We start from the raw sequence: 12,128 nt of genomic DNA, 5'->3' as shown, positions 1-12,128 counted from the left end.
TTTGAATAAGTTCAATTATTATCAGTCAGATGTTACTTTCCACAAGAATCATTTTTGGGCTGCTCCTGGAGATGTACTTCTAAAAGATTGGTCAATAAATAACTTCACAGTTATGCAATGAACAATCATGCAATTACTTGTGCCATAGCAACTCAACAAGTTCGTCTTTCGAATCATCGAAAAGTCTTCTCCTATTTGACAGCCAAAAAAAAAAATGTACTTTTCTCTTCTAAAGTTGTATGTACTTAATAACTTTCTGGTCAATTATTTCATACCAGTCTAATTTTTGGGGTTGAGAGGCTCTTTTCTCCTCCTATCCAACAAAATGAAATTTAAGGTCATTAAAGGACAAGTCTTGTTCAAACCTAAAAGCAACATTAGCACAGTATCAGCGAGCATTACCATTAACCGAACTAGTTGGATGAAGACATCTTAAAGTTTGACAATGAGCTTTGGGTTAAATTTCTGAAACTCATATATTATTCACCATTTTTTCATATTTTGTAATCTTCAAACTCCAAAGGGACTTGCCATCCATGACATCTGAAATATATCATAATTAGGCTTAAAAGACAATACCAGTTTAGCATATAGCTAAAAGAGAAGATCAAACCAAATGCCTGCTAAATCTATCAAATTCACCTCTCCCCCAGTATGGCAATCTCCAGCACCACCAACCCCTTCCTCCTTGCTAAATGTGAACACCAACACCTTCTTTGCCCCTTCCTCCCAATACCATCAATGCAATCTCTCATTCCCCACTTGCACAGCCACCAAACCTCATAAGTCTAGCACGATCAATCCCCTCTTCTTCAAGACTCCCCCTCCAACACCCTTAGTACTACCAACTTGCAGAGACCCCTACCAATGTCCAAAATCAGCAGATCCTCCTCTTCCCTCATTAGTTTCACACTAATTCTGCCTTTCATCCCAATTTTGTAAACAACTCCTTGATACCTCAGAAGTGCATGCCAAAAGCAAATAATCACATCCTATGCCTCCATAATCAATGTTCTACTACAGTGGTATTGATTAAGCAACAAATACTGTCTGCATCAAAGATTGAGATAACAAGATATAAAGGTACAATACCTAGACAAAGGCTTTCAACAACTGGTGTACATCTTTTCTTTCATTTCTTTCCCCTTTTTTTCCTGGTTTCAAGGTGTTCTGCTCTAGTTACGGGGGTAAAAAGATTGTAACTCAACTAGTGGCTCCAAACAGCTTTGATTCCATTTGATAGGTAATACACTGAACAAAACTTCTCTTAGAGAGAGAGAGAGAGAGTTATTGTATTCTTTGTCCTTTAACTTGTTTATCCCTTCCCAGTACTCCCCTCCCACCAACCACCACAGCACCCTTTATTCTGTTCCCTGCCTCAAACCTTACTTTTTCTCTACTTCTGTTATTGTGGTAGATCATTCCAATATGACAGCACAAGATAGTCTCAAACAAACAAAATGAAGTACTAACACAGAACATTCTAGATATAACATAATCAGTGTTGGGTCTAGGCCTTAATTGCCATTTATGGAAGAGTTTTACACTTCTGCAGGTTGGGCACAATAGTTTAGCCTAGATTCATGATGATATCACTTAAGCTTCCTTGGCTTAACTGAACGTTTGTGCAACAAAATAGTTGGAGATGCACAGTATACTCTGGGGGTGGCTAAGGGGCTGATGGTGTCTGGCAAACAGTACAATGTATAGATAGGATTCCACTGCTGATTAGGGTGGGAGTCAGTAGTGGTTGTAAGGGTGGTTTGGGCAGTGGTGGAAGATGGTAAAAATGGCAGCACAGTTGGTGGGGGCTGTGAGATAGTGCCAGTCGTGGAGGGAAAAAGCTAAAAAAAGAATAGACATGACTAATACCCAATTATTTGAGTAATAAGTAATAAATAAAGGATCCAAGCATTTTCATCTTCCTAAAGCAACATTATGTATGACACATATGCCAATTTGACAATAAATGTTGAAGCCAACAGCTAAAACAGATGGAATGACAAATTCTTTACCTTTTAGAAGTTAAAAGGATAGTTGGTGACAAGTAGTTAAATAAACAAAATTAAACTTTGGTTATGATTAGTTCCTCCTAGGTTCATAGCCATTATATTTCAAGCCCAACATGCAATGAGGAGGAAAATCAAATAAAGAAAGCCTATCTTATTAAAATAGTACCAATAATGTCTATATGACCTCTGGCTGACATAGACCTAGATCATTATCACAAATTGGCCACCAGCTTGCCAGAGAAATCAGAAAGAAGCCAAAGAAACAGAAATTACCAGTTTTTCTCCAGGTTTCATTGGTGCAGTTGGCTTTGGAGGAATGATCACTTCTTCATAACCCTTGTAATGCTTCTTAATGGTGCCTTGAGGAAGTGCAGTAACTGGTAGCTCATGAGCATCACCTCTCCCAATGATATCATCAAATAGCCCTTTTTTCTCACTTGCTTGCAGTAAGGAACTAAATGTCATAGCAGATAAATCATTTTCAACTCCATGATCAGTTCCACGTCTGTGCTTCTTCTCTTCCTTCCGGCGAAGTTTATCAAATTGACGTTCAGACTCTGTTTGAACTGTAACCTGAAAGAGGAAAAATGGCAAAACTTGAATAAACCATTCTAGTAAGTACTACAAATCTTGAGAATACAGCAAGAAAGGTGCATATGGTAACCTGAGTGCCATAGCTAGGCATACGAGACTGCGCGTTAGAAGCCTTCTTGTCAGACTTCAGCACAAATAGCCCATGATGAATAGCATCGAGAAGTTCCTTCCTATGCTGAACATGGAGGAAAAGTTTCAGAATAAATTAGTAAAGAAAAGATTGCTGTGGAGTTAACCACAAAAGAAACAAGCATTGAATCTGGTGGATAATCAGTGAAATGGGTTTATGCCCCGTATTCTAGCCCGTTTTGGTCGATTGTGCAGTAATTTGCTAAAATTATGCAGAAGTGCCTCATGATCTACTTGGAATTTACAATCAACCTCAAACCTGGTGGCATATCCAACCTCAACAGCAAATGCAAGGCAGGCTATTTGATTCAGAACGGAAATGTAAATATGATGGCAAAGAGTCTGAATATATTTAAGTCAATTCCCATTTCAATCTGGTATGTCCTTATTTAAGCATCAGTTTCCAAATCAATATTCTTTTTTATTTTTTTTCTTGTTTTTTACACCCCTGTTCCTTTTTCTTTTATTCTCCTCCTTCCCTAAGTTCCCCCACCAACTCAGCTGCACGTCACACTGCAGGTGACACTATGGCCATCTCATCTAGATACTCTAAGCAAGTTTTACTCTGTTTTCCACATAGATCCATTTTGGCCACCAAAACCATTAAAAGTAACCAAAATTCACCAAAACTGAGGGCAACTAAGCTCAGCTCCCTTTGCTCCAAGCTTCAAAATATTCACTACTAATGAGCAGCGTTCCTCATTCAGAACTTACCCGACAAGGAATTTTGCTACATTAGGGCCATTATAGGTGTTGCCAGTGTTCACTGAGGCTTCTTCTATTCCAAAATTGCACAACTCAAATGGCCAAATTTTCCCTTAAAAGTATATTAGACATGAGAAAGCATCAAAAGTCAAAATGAAATGAAACATACAAAATGCCGCCTCTATCTTTAGAAATGATCGAGATGTAAAAAGCACAGATGCCGTCAACTTTCACAAACCATGATATGCACTCACAAGTGCAGAGAAGCCACCAGAACTTTCATTCTCTCTCTACTGCTACTCATTCCGCTTATTCCCGTGTGACTTAATTACATCTAGGTGTCCTACGAAGTTCCAGAAAAAATGGCTTCATCATTTTTATCCTATTTACCCATTTTAAATGAATCTAACCACCAACTGGTGAATCATTTGAAACCCACCAAAAAGAAAGGTAGACTTATGAGTTGGATGAATGGGGGCTTTCTTTCAACAGATTGGTTCCAACTGAGGTTTCAAATATGTAAGTTATCATCAGTTTCATGCAAAAAGTATGAAATCCTATACAAACTGTTTATTCTGGTGATTAGACCATTGACACATGAACAATTCATCATGAGCAGAACAACTAACCAAATCATCGCGCAAAATAGCACACCAACTTTTATGCGGCATTCTTATACATACCATGATGAGATCTTGAACAATTTCAAATGCACTATCACCAACAAGATCCAGCAAGTCTCCAGCTATCTTGAAAATAAAATGGTAAATGATATAAGAACTTGTGTTATTTTATGAAATCAAAATCCCAGAAAAAGGATCTTGGACAACAATGAAGCACATATCCACTCACCTCGTCACCTGGTTTCTCGGAATCAAGTACTCGGCAAATTGCCATTGCCAGTTCATCTCGAGGTAGCTGCGAAATACTTTCACTAACTATCTTATCACAAGCATCCCTTAACCACTCTAAGTCAACGTTTCCTCCACTTGCAGAAGGAATGTAAGTTGCTGAGTCACCAAGCTCATACCATGCACCATGATTTGGAATTTCAGTGGCCTCCTCAATAAACAGATCACTGTCCTCCAAGACAACATCAACTAGAAACCGTGTGGGGGCTCGAAAAACCAGATCTGCACCAAATTCCATATCATCAGCACTCTTATCTTGCCCTTCTGGTATATACACAGTTCCATCATCCTTCTTCTGCAACTCAAAAAGCCTCTTCACTAAAGAGAGTACTCTTTGCAGCTTTGAAAGAGGAACTTCATAACCGAACAGCTTTTGCAAATCTAATCTGGAACGTATAGAAAAAACCCATGAATTTTTTCAAAGCCAAAAACTTTAACATCGTATTCAACCCATATACAGTTAAACAGCTTTTATTAATACACTAGTATACTTAGGTCATCGAATTTCTAACCATTACCAAGCAAAAACATGTTTACACCAATATCAACTAAGTCTGCATGCCCTCTGTCCTTCTAAGCATATATTTATCCGATCAGCAATTGCAAATATTATTCAAAGAAGAAAATGTATTGTCGGATAGCCTAACATGTCTTCCTGCAAAGTGCAACCAATCATAGTTCCCATTCATATAGAATAGCCACATGCCAAATTTATTCAGCCCTTTAATGTTCATAAGGAAAGGAATACAAAACAGATAAAGAAAAAATTACCAATAACACTGGAACTACGTAAATAGCCGAGAGAGGTTCAAAGTCTTCCTTTAACAAACATTAGATGACGACCAGGTACAGAGACTAGACAGAAGGTCCACAATAGAATAGTTAAGCAACTTTGCGCATGCCTCTAATGTTGCAACTCCATAACACTCTCAATTAAATTATGTAACATGACTAGTGAACCTCTTAAGAAAATTTGTGAAAGAACTGCCAACAAATTCAATGATCAAGATTCAAGGGGGCAAATGCTATCACAAAAAAAAATTGTTTGTAATCAATAAAACTTCTCTTCCTTACTTCTTCTCAGCAATAATCTTATCCACTTGATCATCTTCCACATCCTCCAATTGGGTACAAAAAAGCTTATATACACTCAGAGCCACCTCCTGAAACTCCTCTGACACCACTTCGCCGCCCATCAACTCCACCACCGCTCCAATAAATTGTTTGTACACTTGCCGCACTTCATTAGACGCTGTTAAAATTATTTTAAAAAATCAAAAAATGAAACCTGTAAAACAAATTAACTGAACTCTATACAACAATATAAAAATTTCTACAATACCATCATCCCATCTATATACAATCTTCCGAGCGAGTTGCGATTCTTGAACTGAATTGGCAGAACTAAAAACAAAAAAAACAAAAAGTGCATATTGCATTACCAAAAAATCGAGTTAAAAATTACCAAAAGAATCCTAAAATTGGAAAGTTGGATAGGAGAACCTGGGAGGTTTGAGGTTTTGGAGGATGGTTTTGCGATGAAGATACGCTTGATCAACATCAAAAGGATCGCGGAGAGAATTCGTTAACCGCGGAAGTTCCAGCAGCATTTTCTCCTCTGCTATTGAATTTTGCCACCAGCAGGTCTTTTAAGACTAGTGGTGTGGGCTTCAGTTGCACAAAAATATAGGAAGAATTTCTCAATCGGTCTGAACCGGTTACTTTGAGATGAGATTGGGGAAAATGCAGAAAACCCTTTAACAAACATACCAGTTGCAATTTGCAAACCAACTGAACTATTGGACGCCAAACTGTAGTTTTTAAAACCAACCGGACATCAACCTGGCAGAGGACCGGATTGGTGAGTTGGCTGTTCAAGTGTAATTCACTGTTTCAACTGCCGAATCACACTATAAAATACAAAATATATATAATATAATTAAATAAATATATAAATTATAATAAGTACGGAAATTCTTAAATCTTAATAAACCATAACCTATTTATACATTATACACACAAGCCATAATCATACATGGTATTTAGTTCATGAATTTATATTGATATTACACACAAACACAAATGATAAATCTAAGTATCAAACCACCAAACCTAAGTCACGAACAGTCAATTTAGTACAACCGAACATAAATTCATAAAATGATAAACATAAATAACACCACAATTTATCGCTTCAATTGTTCACTTCATCTATTACTTATGCCAATGGTTCCCAACTTCTACCAAATTTAGTACCGCCAAGTTCATTGGCATCACCAAAATTGGACGCACCATAGCTTGCATTAAGATGATTTCTTCCAACATTATCTTCATCTCTAATGTCCAATTCATCCAAATTTGGAGTTTCATTTATATAAGTAACAAAAACTAATGAACCATGCACTCAATTTAGATTGTATTTAGCAAAAAACGAAATGAAAAGATTAAGCAAGCATATAGCTCAAATAGAATAGCTCACCACTTTGTCGGTCGATAGCAAATGCAGCTATTTCATTCCTAAAACTTTCTAATTCAATTGATGTCAACCGTGAAAATTTGTAGTCCAAATCCAAGTTTCATTGGTGCTGAAGTCCTCAAAATCAATAGGATCATAATTTCGATGCCTTGCATTTCTAATAATACAAAACATTAAAACTAGTTAAATAACAAATACCATCCTACTAAAACAAAAATTAGATTGCAAAAATTAGTTTACCCTTGCTGCAATCTTAAATTGTAGTGTGCATAAATCAAATCATTTAGTTTTTGATACTCCAATCTATTGCAAAAATTAGTTTACCCTTGCTGCAATCTTAAATTGTAGTGTGTGCATAAATCAAATTATTTAGTTTTTGATACTCCAATCTATTTCTCTTCTTGGAGTGGATATGCTCAAACAAACTTTAATTCCTTTCACAAGCAGAAGCACTGCAAGTTTGGCTGAGAACATATATAGCTAGTTTTTACAAATTAGGTGCAGTACTACCATAACATGTCCACCATTCATCTATTGAAACTAGGAGGCATGAACGCGCTTTGCGCGATAGAAATATAAAATGCCATGCCCAGTTTTGAACTAATCAAAATAATAATTTATGTAGAAAAGTCTATTTTTTAGTATAGGTATTCTACAAGTCTTTTTTTGTCAACGAATTTTCGTCTTTGGAGGCCAGAGAAGCTTGAAATACACAAAGTGAAATTCAATAATTTTTCCTAAATTATTGAGTTGCAATCACTTGTTTATGCCAAGTTCTAAATAATTATATACAAATGAGAGATAAATTTGTTCGTTTCATTATAGTTTTGCTCTGTCTACGTATATTAAATATGTATCTTAATTAAAATAACAAAATGATATTTTGTATTTGTTTGTCTCTTATTGATACATTTTGTTTCTTAATTTTAAAAAAAAGGTTGGCATATTAATAAAGCTTTATAGTTGATCATTTCATGCAAGATTAGATCTTTTGTGAAATCTTGTTCATTCTGGTGTTGGGTGGGATGGAAGAAGTAGGGAGTCAAAAGTTGATGGTAATAGAGACAGCGAGATTGTAACCCTTCATTCTAAAGTCATATAGAGCTGGTATTTTATGAAAAAATGGGTACTCTGTTCTTATAATGGAGGAAAGTCATAAAGAACTGGTGTTTTTATTGAAAAATGAATTTATTTTTATTTTATCCAATAAATAAATTTGTTTATGAAAAAATGGGTACTCTGTTCTTATAATGGAGGAAAGTCATAAAGAGTTGGTCTTTTATAGAAAAATATGACTTTTATGAAAGTGACCGCGATTTGGTTTATAAAATTATAAACAAAAAATTAGAATGAATTTGTTTGTTTTGAAAGTTGTATAACGGTCGTTAAACTTCAAATATCCCTAACTTCAAAAAAAAAAAAAAGAAACTGGGCAGAGCACTCAAAATCTTCTCAGCGAATTTCCGTCTTTGGAGGCCAGAGAAGCTTGAAATACACAAAGTGAAATTCAATAAGGCACTTCACATTAAAAATGACATTACTTGTTTTTGTATATAAAAATGACATTAATTGTTTTGTATATAAGAAGGCATTTCTTTTAGACACGTTAACAATTATGATATACCCAACACTTTTATAGGTTATACAAACGTCATAAAAAGAAAATTAAGATCTAAATTGTGGAACTGATAATAAATTAATTACTGTTGAAAGTATATTTAAACTATTAATCTAATCTAGGACGAACACAAAAAAAAATGAAAAAGCAATGTGCAAAAAAAAGGAGGTCCAAGAATTGAACTTATTTCAAAAATAATGAACCAAATAAAGAATCAATTTTAGGAAAGCTCTATAATCTCGCTTTACATTACTTTCAACTTTTTCTCTATATGATTTCTTGATTCTTAACCCCAAAGTCTTTTTCTCCCATCAAGAATGCTTCAGAAATTATATGATCAATGTTCACTTGTATAGTGTGACTGCTATTCATCAGCGATTGAGTGGGTTTCAACTTCATGAGCTAGGAAAGTACATCTTCCCGAGCTCCTAATATACCATTTTCACATTGTACCCTTACCATTATTCAAGCAGAAACATCTATCTAGGCAAATAGAACAAAATATGTTCAGAGAAAGTCACTAACTGCATGGAATACAAAAAATGTACATAACATCATGATCCATAAATACATATAAAAAGAGTAAGGTATATACAAACTGAAATGGCAACAACCTAGCTATTACAGAATTTCTGTGCTTGAGTGCTCTAACAACTATAACTACATAATACACATTAACTAAAAAACATCCAATGAAACTGCACTCATAATCAAACGACATGAATGCCTAACACAGGACAGCAGATTCCTTCCTCTTTACTGCTTAGCCACATGAGTACTCAGTTCAGCATTCTGCTGCAAAAAATCAGAAACATAATCATAAAATGCATAAGCATAAATAACCAATGAATTCCTAGTCTGTACACACTATTTATTCAGTCAAAAGCATTCAAAATCATTCAAGAAGAATAAGTGTAATCATTCAGAGTCTGTAATCATTTAGCAAGATTTTGATGTGCAAAAAAAGTTAAATGAAATAAAAAGCTTTCATCATGGGCAGATTATTAAGTATATGAACTTGGGATGCTCTAAAAGCCAACAATGCTCCATATCCTTTCTTCTAGTGCATACAAACTAAACCAATCTAATAAATAATCATGACAATCATCCAAGTTCATTTCATGAAAAGCAATTGTAAGAAAAAGACGAAACACCATCTACTTAACTCTTTCAAAATTCCTTGATAGATAAATAAGATAAGATAATTCAAAAATTAAGATAAGACAGATTTTTTCTTAAAAAATAATGAAAAAAAAGGCTGAAAAAAGAGTTCAACAACTCAAGGTATATGCCTAACCTCATTTTTTCTAGGTAAGATTTGTTTTTCATGCAAAAGTTCAGCAGAAATACAGCCAACTAACCACATGTCTACTGCCGAATCATATTTCGTAGCTCCAAGAAGCAACTCTGAAGGTCTGCTCAATACATAGAAGAGTAAATTTTCTTGATTGAAAATTAAGTTATAATATCAAAGACATGGGTCAGCTATAAGGGAAAATCATCATCCATGGACTGTGGTTATTGGAGAATGATTATGGTAGTCCAAAATCTGCTAGCTTCAGGTTTCCCTTATATCTATGAGCATACTGGAGCCTGCCAAACCAAAAACCAGAACATAGTATCATATGCACACCTAAAATCCTAGATAATATGTTTAGAAAAGAATAAAAAAGTTAACCTTTGATATCTGCACGTTATTGAGATGACAGTAGTGAAGACCAGTAAGCAGCTACTTCATATAACACTACAAATACATATTATTAGAACAAGTTGAGTGATGGATGCTTTGTTGACAAAAAAAAAAAGTGATGGATGCTCATTATAATGAGTAAATCCTCCTTGTCCAAGGTCACATACATTGATATGTTGAATTGTAAATCTCAATCCAGGACAATCAGCAAGTCCCGTCAAGCTGTGGTCCATATACCCAAAAATCATGTAAATACTGCCTTTGTATCTATTACCTTCTGCATTTCAAAAACAAAATATCATTTTCGATCTCAATATTTGGGAGTTCAGGGGCATTGAATTCTTACAGAAACAGGAACCACAAACTTGAAAATTTCTGCACGTCTAGTTACCTTGATTCACTTGCTTATCAACCTCATGATCTGAAAAAGAGTTTATTATATGTAAGACAACAAAACATATAGTATATGTTTGATGTTTATGAATTAAATAACCACTCTGAACATATGGAGAAGGATGAGTACCAGGAGAGGCCACAATCTCTTTCAGTTTAATGACATTTTCATGCTACAACTTCCTTAGAATTTTTATTTCATGCATGGCAGTTACAGGAAACTACAAGAAAAAATTATGAGTGTTCTAAAAAGAGCAGGCATAACCATTTATCCACTAAGGAAATTAAAATGTCATAAGCTAAGAAAATAAGAAATTGGGTAGAATAACAATAACCCTTCTTTTTCATTGTCCATGCGTATCTTCTTTAAAGCAACAACTTCTCCAGTTGCTTTCTTTGGCCATATATGCTTGGTTGAAAATTTGAGAGGAAAAAGAAAAATCATGGACTACAAAGAAAAAATATAAAATAAAAAGAAAAAAAGGGAAGCTAAGCATCCCAGAATGATGTGATAACAAAAATACAAACAATAATCAAAATTCATGTAACCATCTAAAAGGCACAAGAGAAGGAAACCTTTATAATCATCAAAAGCAAATCTAACAAAACAGAACTCAAATCTAAGAGGGGAAGAAAATGAGACAGATAGAAACATAGCAAAATCTTTTGATACAACGAGAGAGGGAGGAGAGAAAGCAGAAGTAGGAGAATGAGAGAGGTAGGAATGGGAGAAAAGATAGAGGAAGTTTGAGGAAGAAAACTGCTGAAAGCGGTAGATTAGTGGAACATTGAACTGGAAATATTATTGGTCACATAATTACTAACCTTCAACTCAACTGATACTTATCCACATACAATTCCAAATTATTTCATTGATAATGCAACTAATCATTCAACCTAATTATTTCCTCACACAACGAGTAAACCAATATCTCAAAATTTGAAATATGCATCTCATTTGATGCAAAAAATGAGAAAGAGGAGGAAACCAACAAAAAAAACACCAAACCACCAAATGCAACAGGCAAGCTATTAAAAACCAGTAAATTAGACCAAGTTCCCAACACCATTGTCGCCATATTGCGACCAGGAAATGCAAAAACGAAAAACATGAACCTTAGGAAACCCTTCGAAAAGTCAATGAATAGCATCCGAACATCGAATCTGCATAGCATCAAGAAATAGTTGAATTAAAGAACTATTTGTACAGTATTATTTCAAGCTACAATCCACAATATACCATCAAAATAAACAAGCACTTGCCTCTCCAAGACGATCTCTTGCAACAAATCCTGACGGGCTCAACTGATTACATAACACCCATGAATCTCAGCACTATCCTGGCCATGGATTCTTAAACATTGCCAAACCCTATACATTTAAAACCTAGACAGGATTAATCAAATCAAAAAATCAATTTACTCTAATTCAAACAAAAATTGAAATATTCTTGGTTCTTACCTCATGGCACATGTGCTTTATTTGTTTCCTTGCAAGAACCAAATGTACCGAAACAGTGCAGCACGTTTGAGCCCACGTTTGGAATAGAAAAGCTTGTTTGAGACCACATTTAAGAGAAAATGAGAAATTTGGTGGCCTT

The 12,128-nt window shown here is 34.9% G+C and overlaps 1 protein-coding gene and 1 long non-coding RNA gene across 14 annotated transcripts in view; both read right to left on the bottom strand.

Annotated features, from left to right (window-relative positions):
- The window catches only part of LOC113741688 (DExH-box ATP-dependent RNA helicase DExH14-like), a 38,233-nt gene extending 30,817 nt beyond the window's left edge, over positions 1–7,416 (bottom strand). For 3 of the 10 annotated variants that reach the window (XR_011813716.1, XM_072047852.1, XM_072047857.1), the window contains exons 1-7: positions 5,855–6,101; positions 5,694–5,755; positions 5,426–5,603; positions 4,293–4,737; positions 4,124–4,189; positions 2,677–2,781; positions 2,286–2,585 (exon numbers count right to left, since the gene is read on the bottom strand). Coding sequence is in view for 9 of the 10 variants with exons in the window: in XM_072047852.1 (XP_071903953.1) it covers positions 2,286–2,585; positions 2,677–2,781; positions 4,124–4,189; positions 4,293–4,737; positions 5,426–5,603; positions 5,694–5,755; positions 5,855–5,961 (1,263 nt within the window). In the remaining variant the exon portion in view is untranslated. The other 7 variants (XM_072047855.1, XM_072047856.1, XM_072047859.1 and 4 more) reach the window with 7 other exon arrangements.
- Positions 7,417–8,951: 1,535 nt separating this feature from the next.
- Positions 8,952–11,791, bottom strand: LOC113741229 (uncharacterized). Of its 4 annotated transcripts, none has more exons than XR_011813713.1 (6): positions 11,769–11,791; positions 11,645–11,692; positions 10,527–10,556; positions 10,303–10,412; positions 9,807–10,189; positions 8,952–9,240 (listed from the first exon to the last, which is right to left on the bottom strand). It is a non-coding gene; the product is annotated as an uncharacterized lncRNA (long non-coding RNA). The 4 variants fall into 4 exon arrangements; XR_011813714.1 differs by having other exon boundaries at positions 8,952–10,038; positions 10,124–10,189; XR_011813715.1 differs by having other exon boundaries at positions 8,952–10,189; positions 10,482–10,556.
- Positions 11,792–12,128: the final 337 nt, after the last annotated feature.

This window comes from Coffea arabica, chromosome 4e (genome assembly GCF_036785885.1).
Source record: "Coffea arabica cultivar ET-39 chromosome 4e, Coffea Arabica ET-39 HiFi, whole genome shotgun sequence".
Classification (NCBI taxonomy): domain Eukaryota; kingdom Viridiplantae; phylum Streptophyta; class Magnoliopsida; order Gentianales; family Rubiaceae; genus Coffea; species Coffea arabica.
This window is presented reverse-complemented; position numbering and strand designations above follow the sequence as displayed.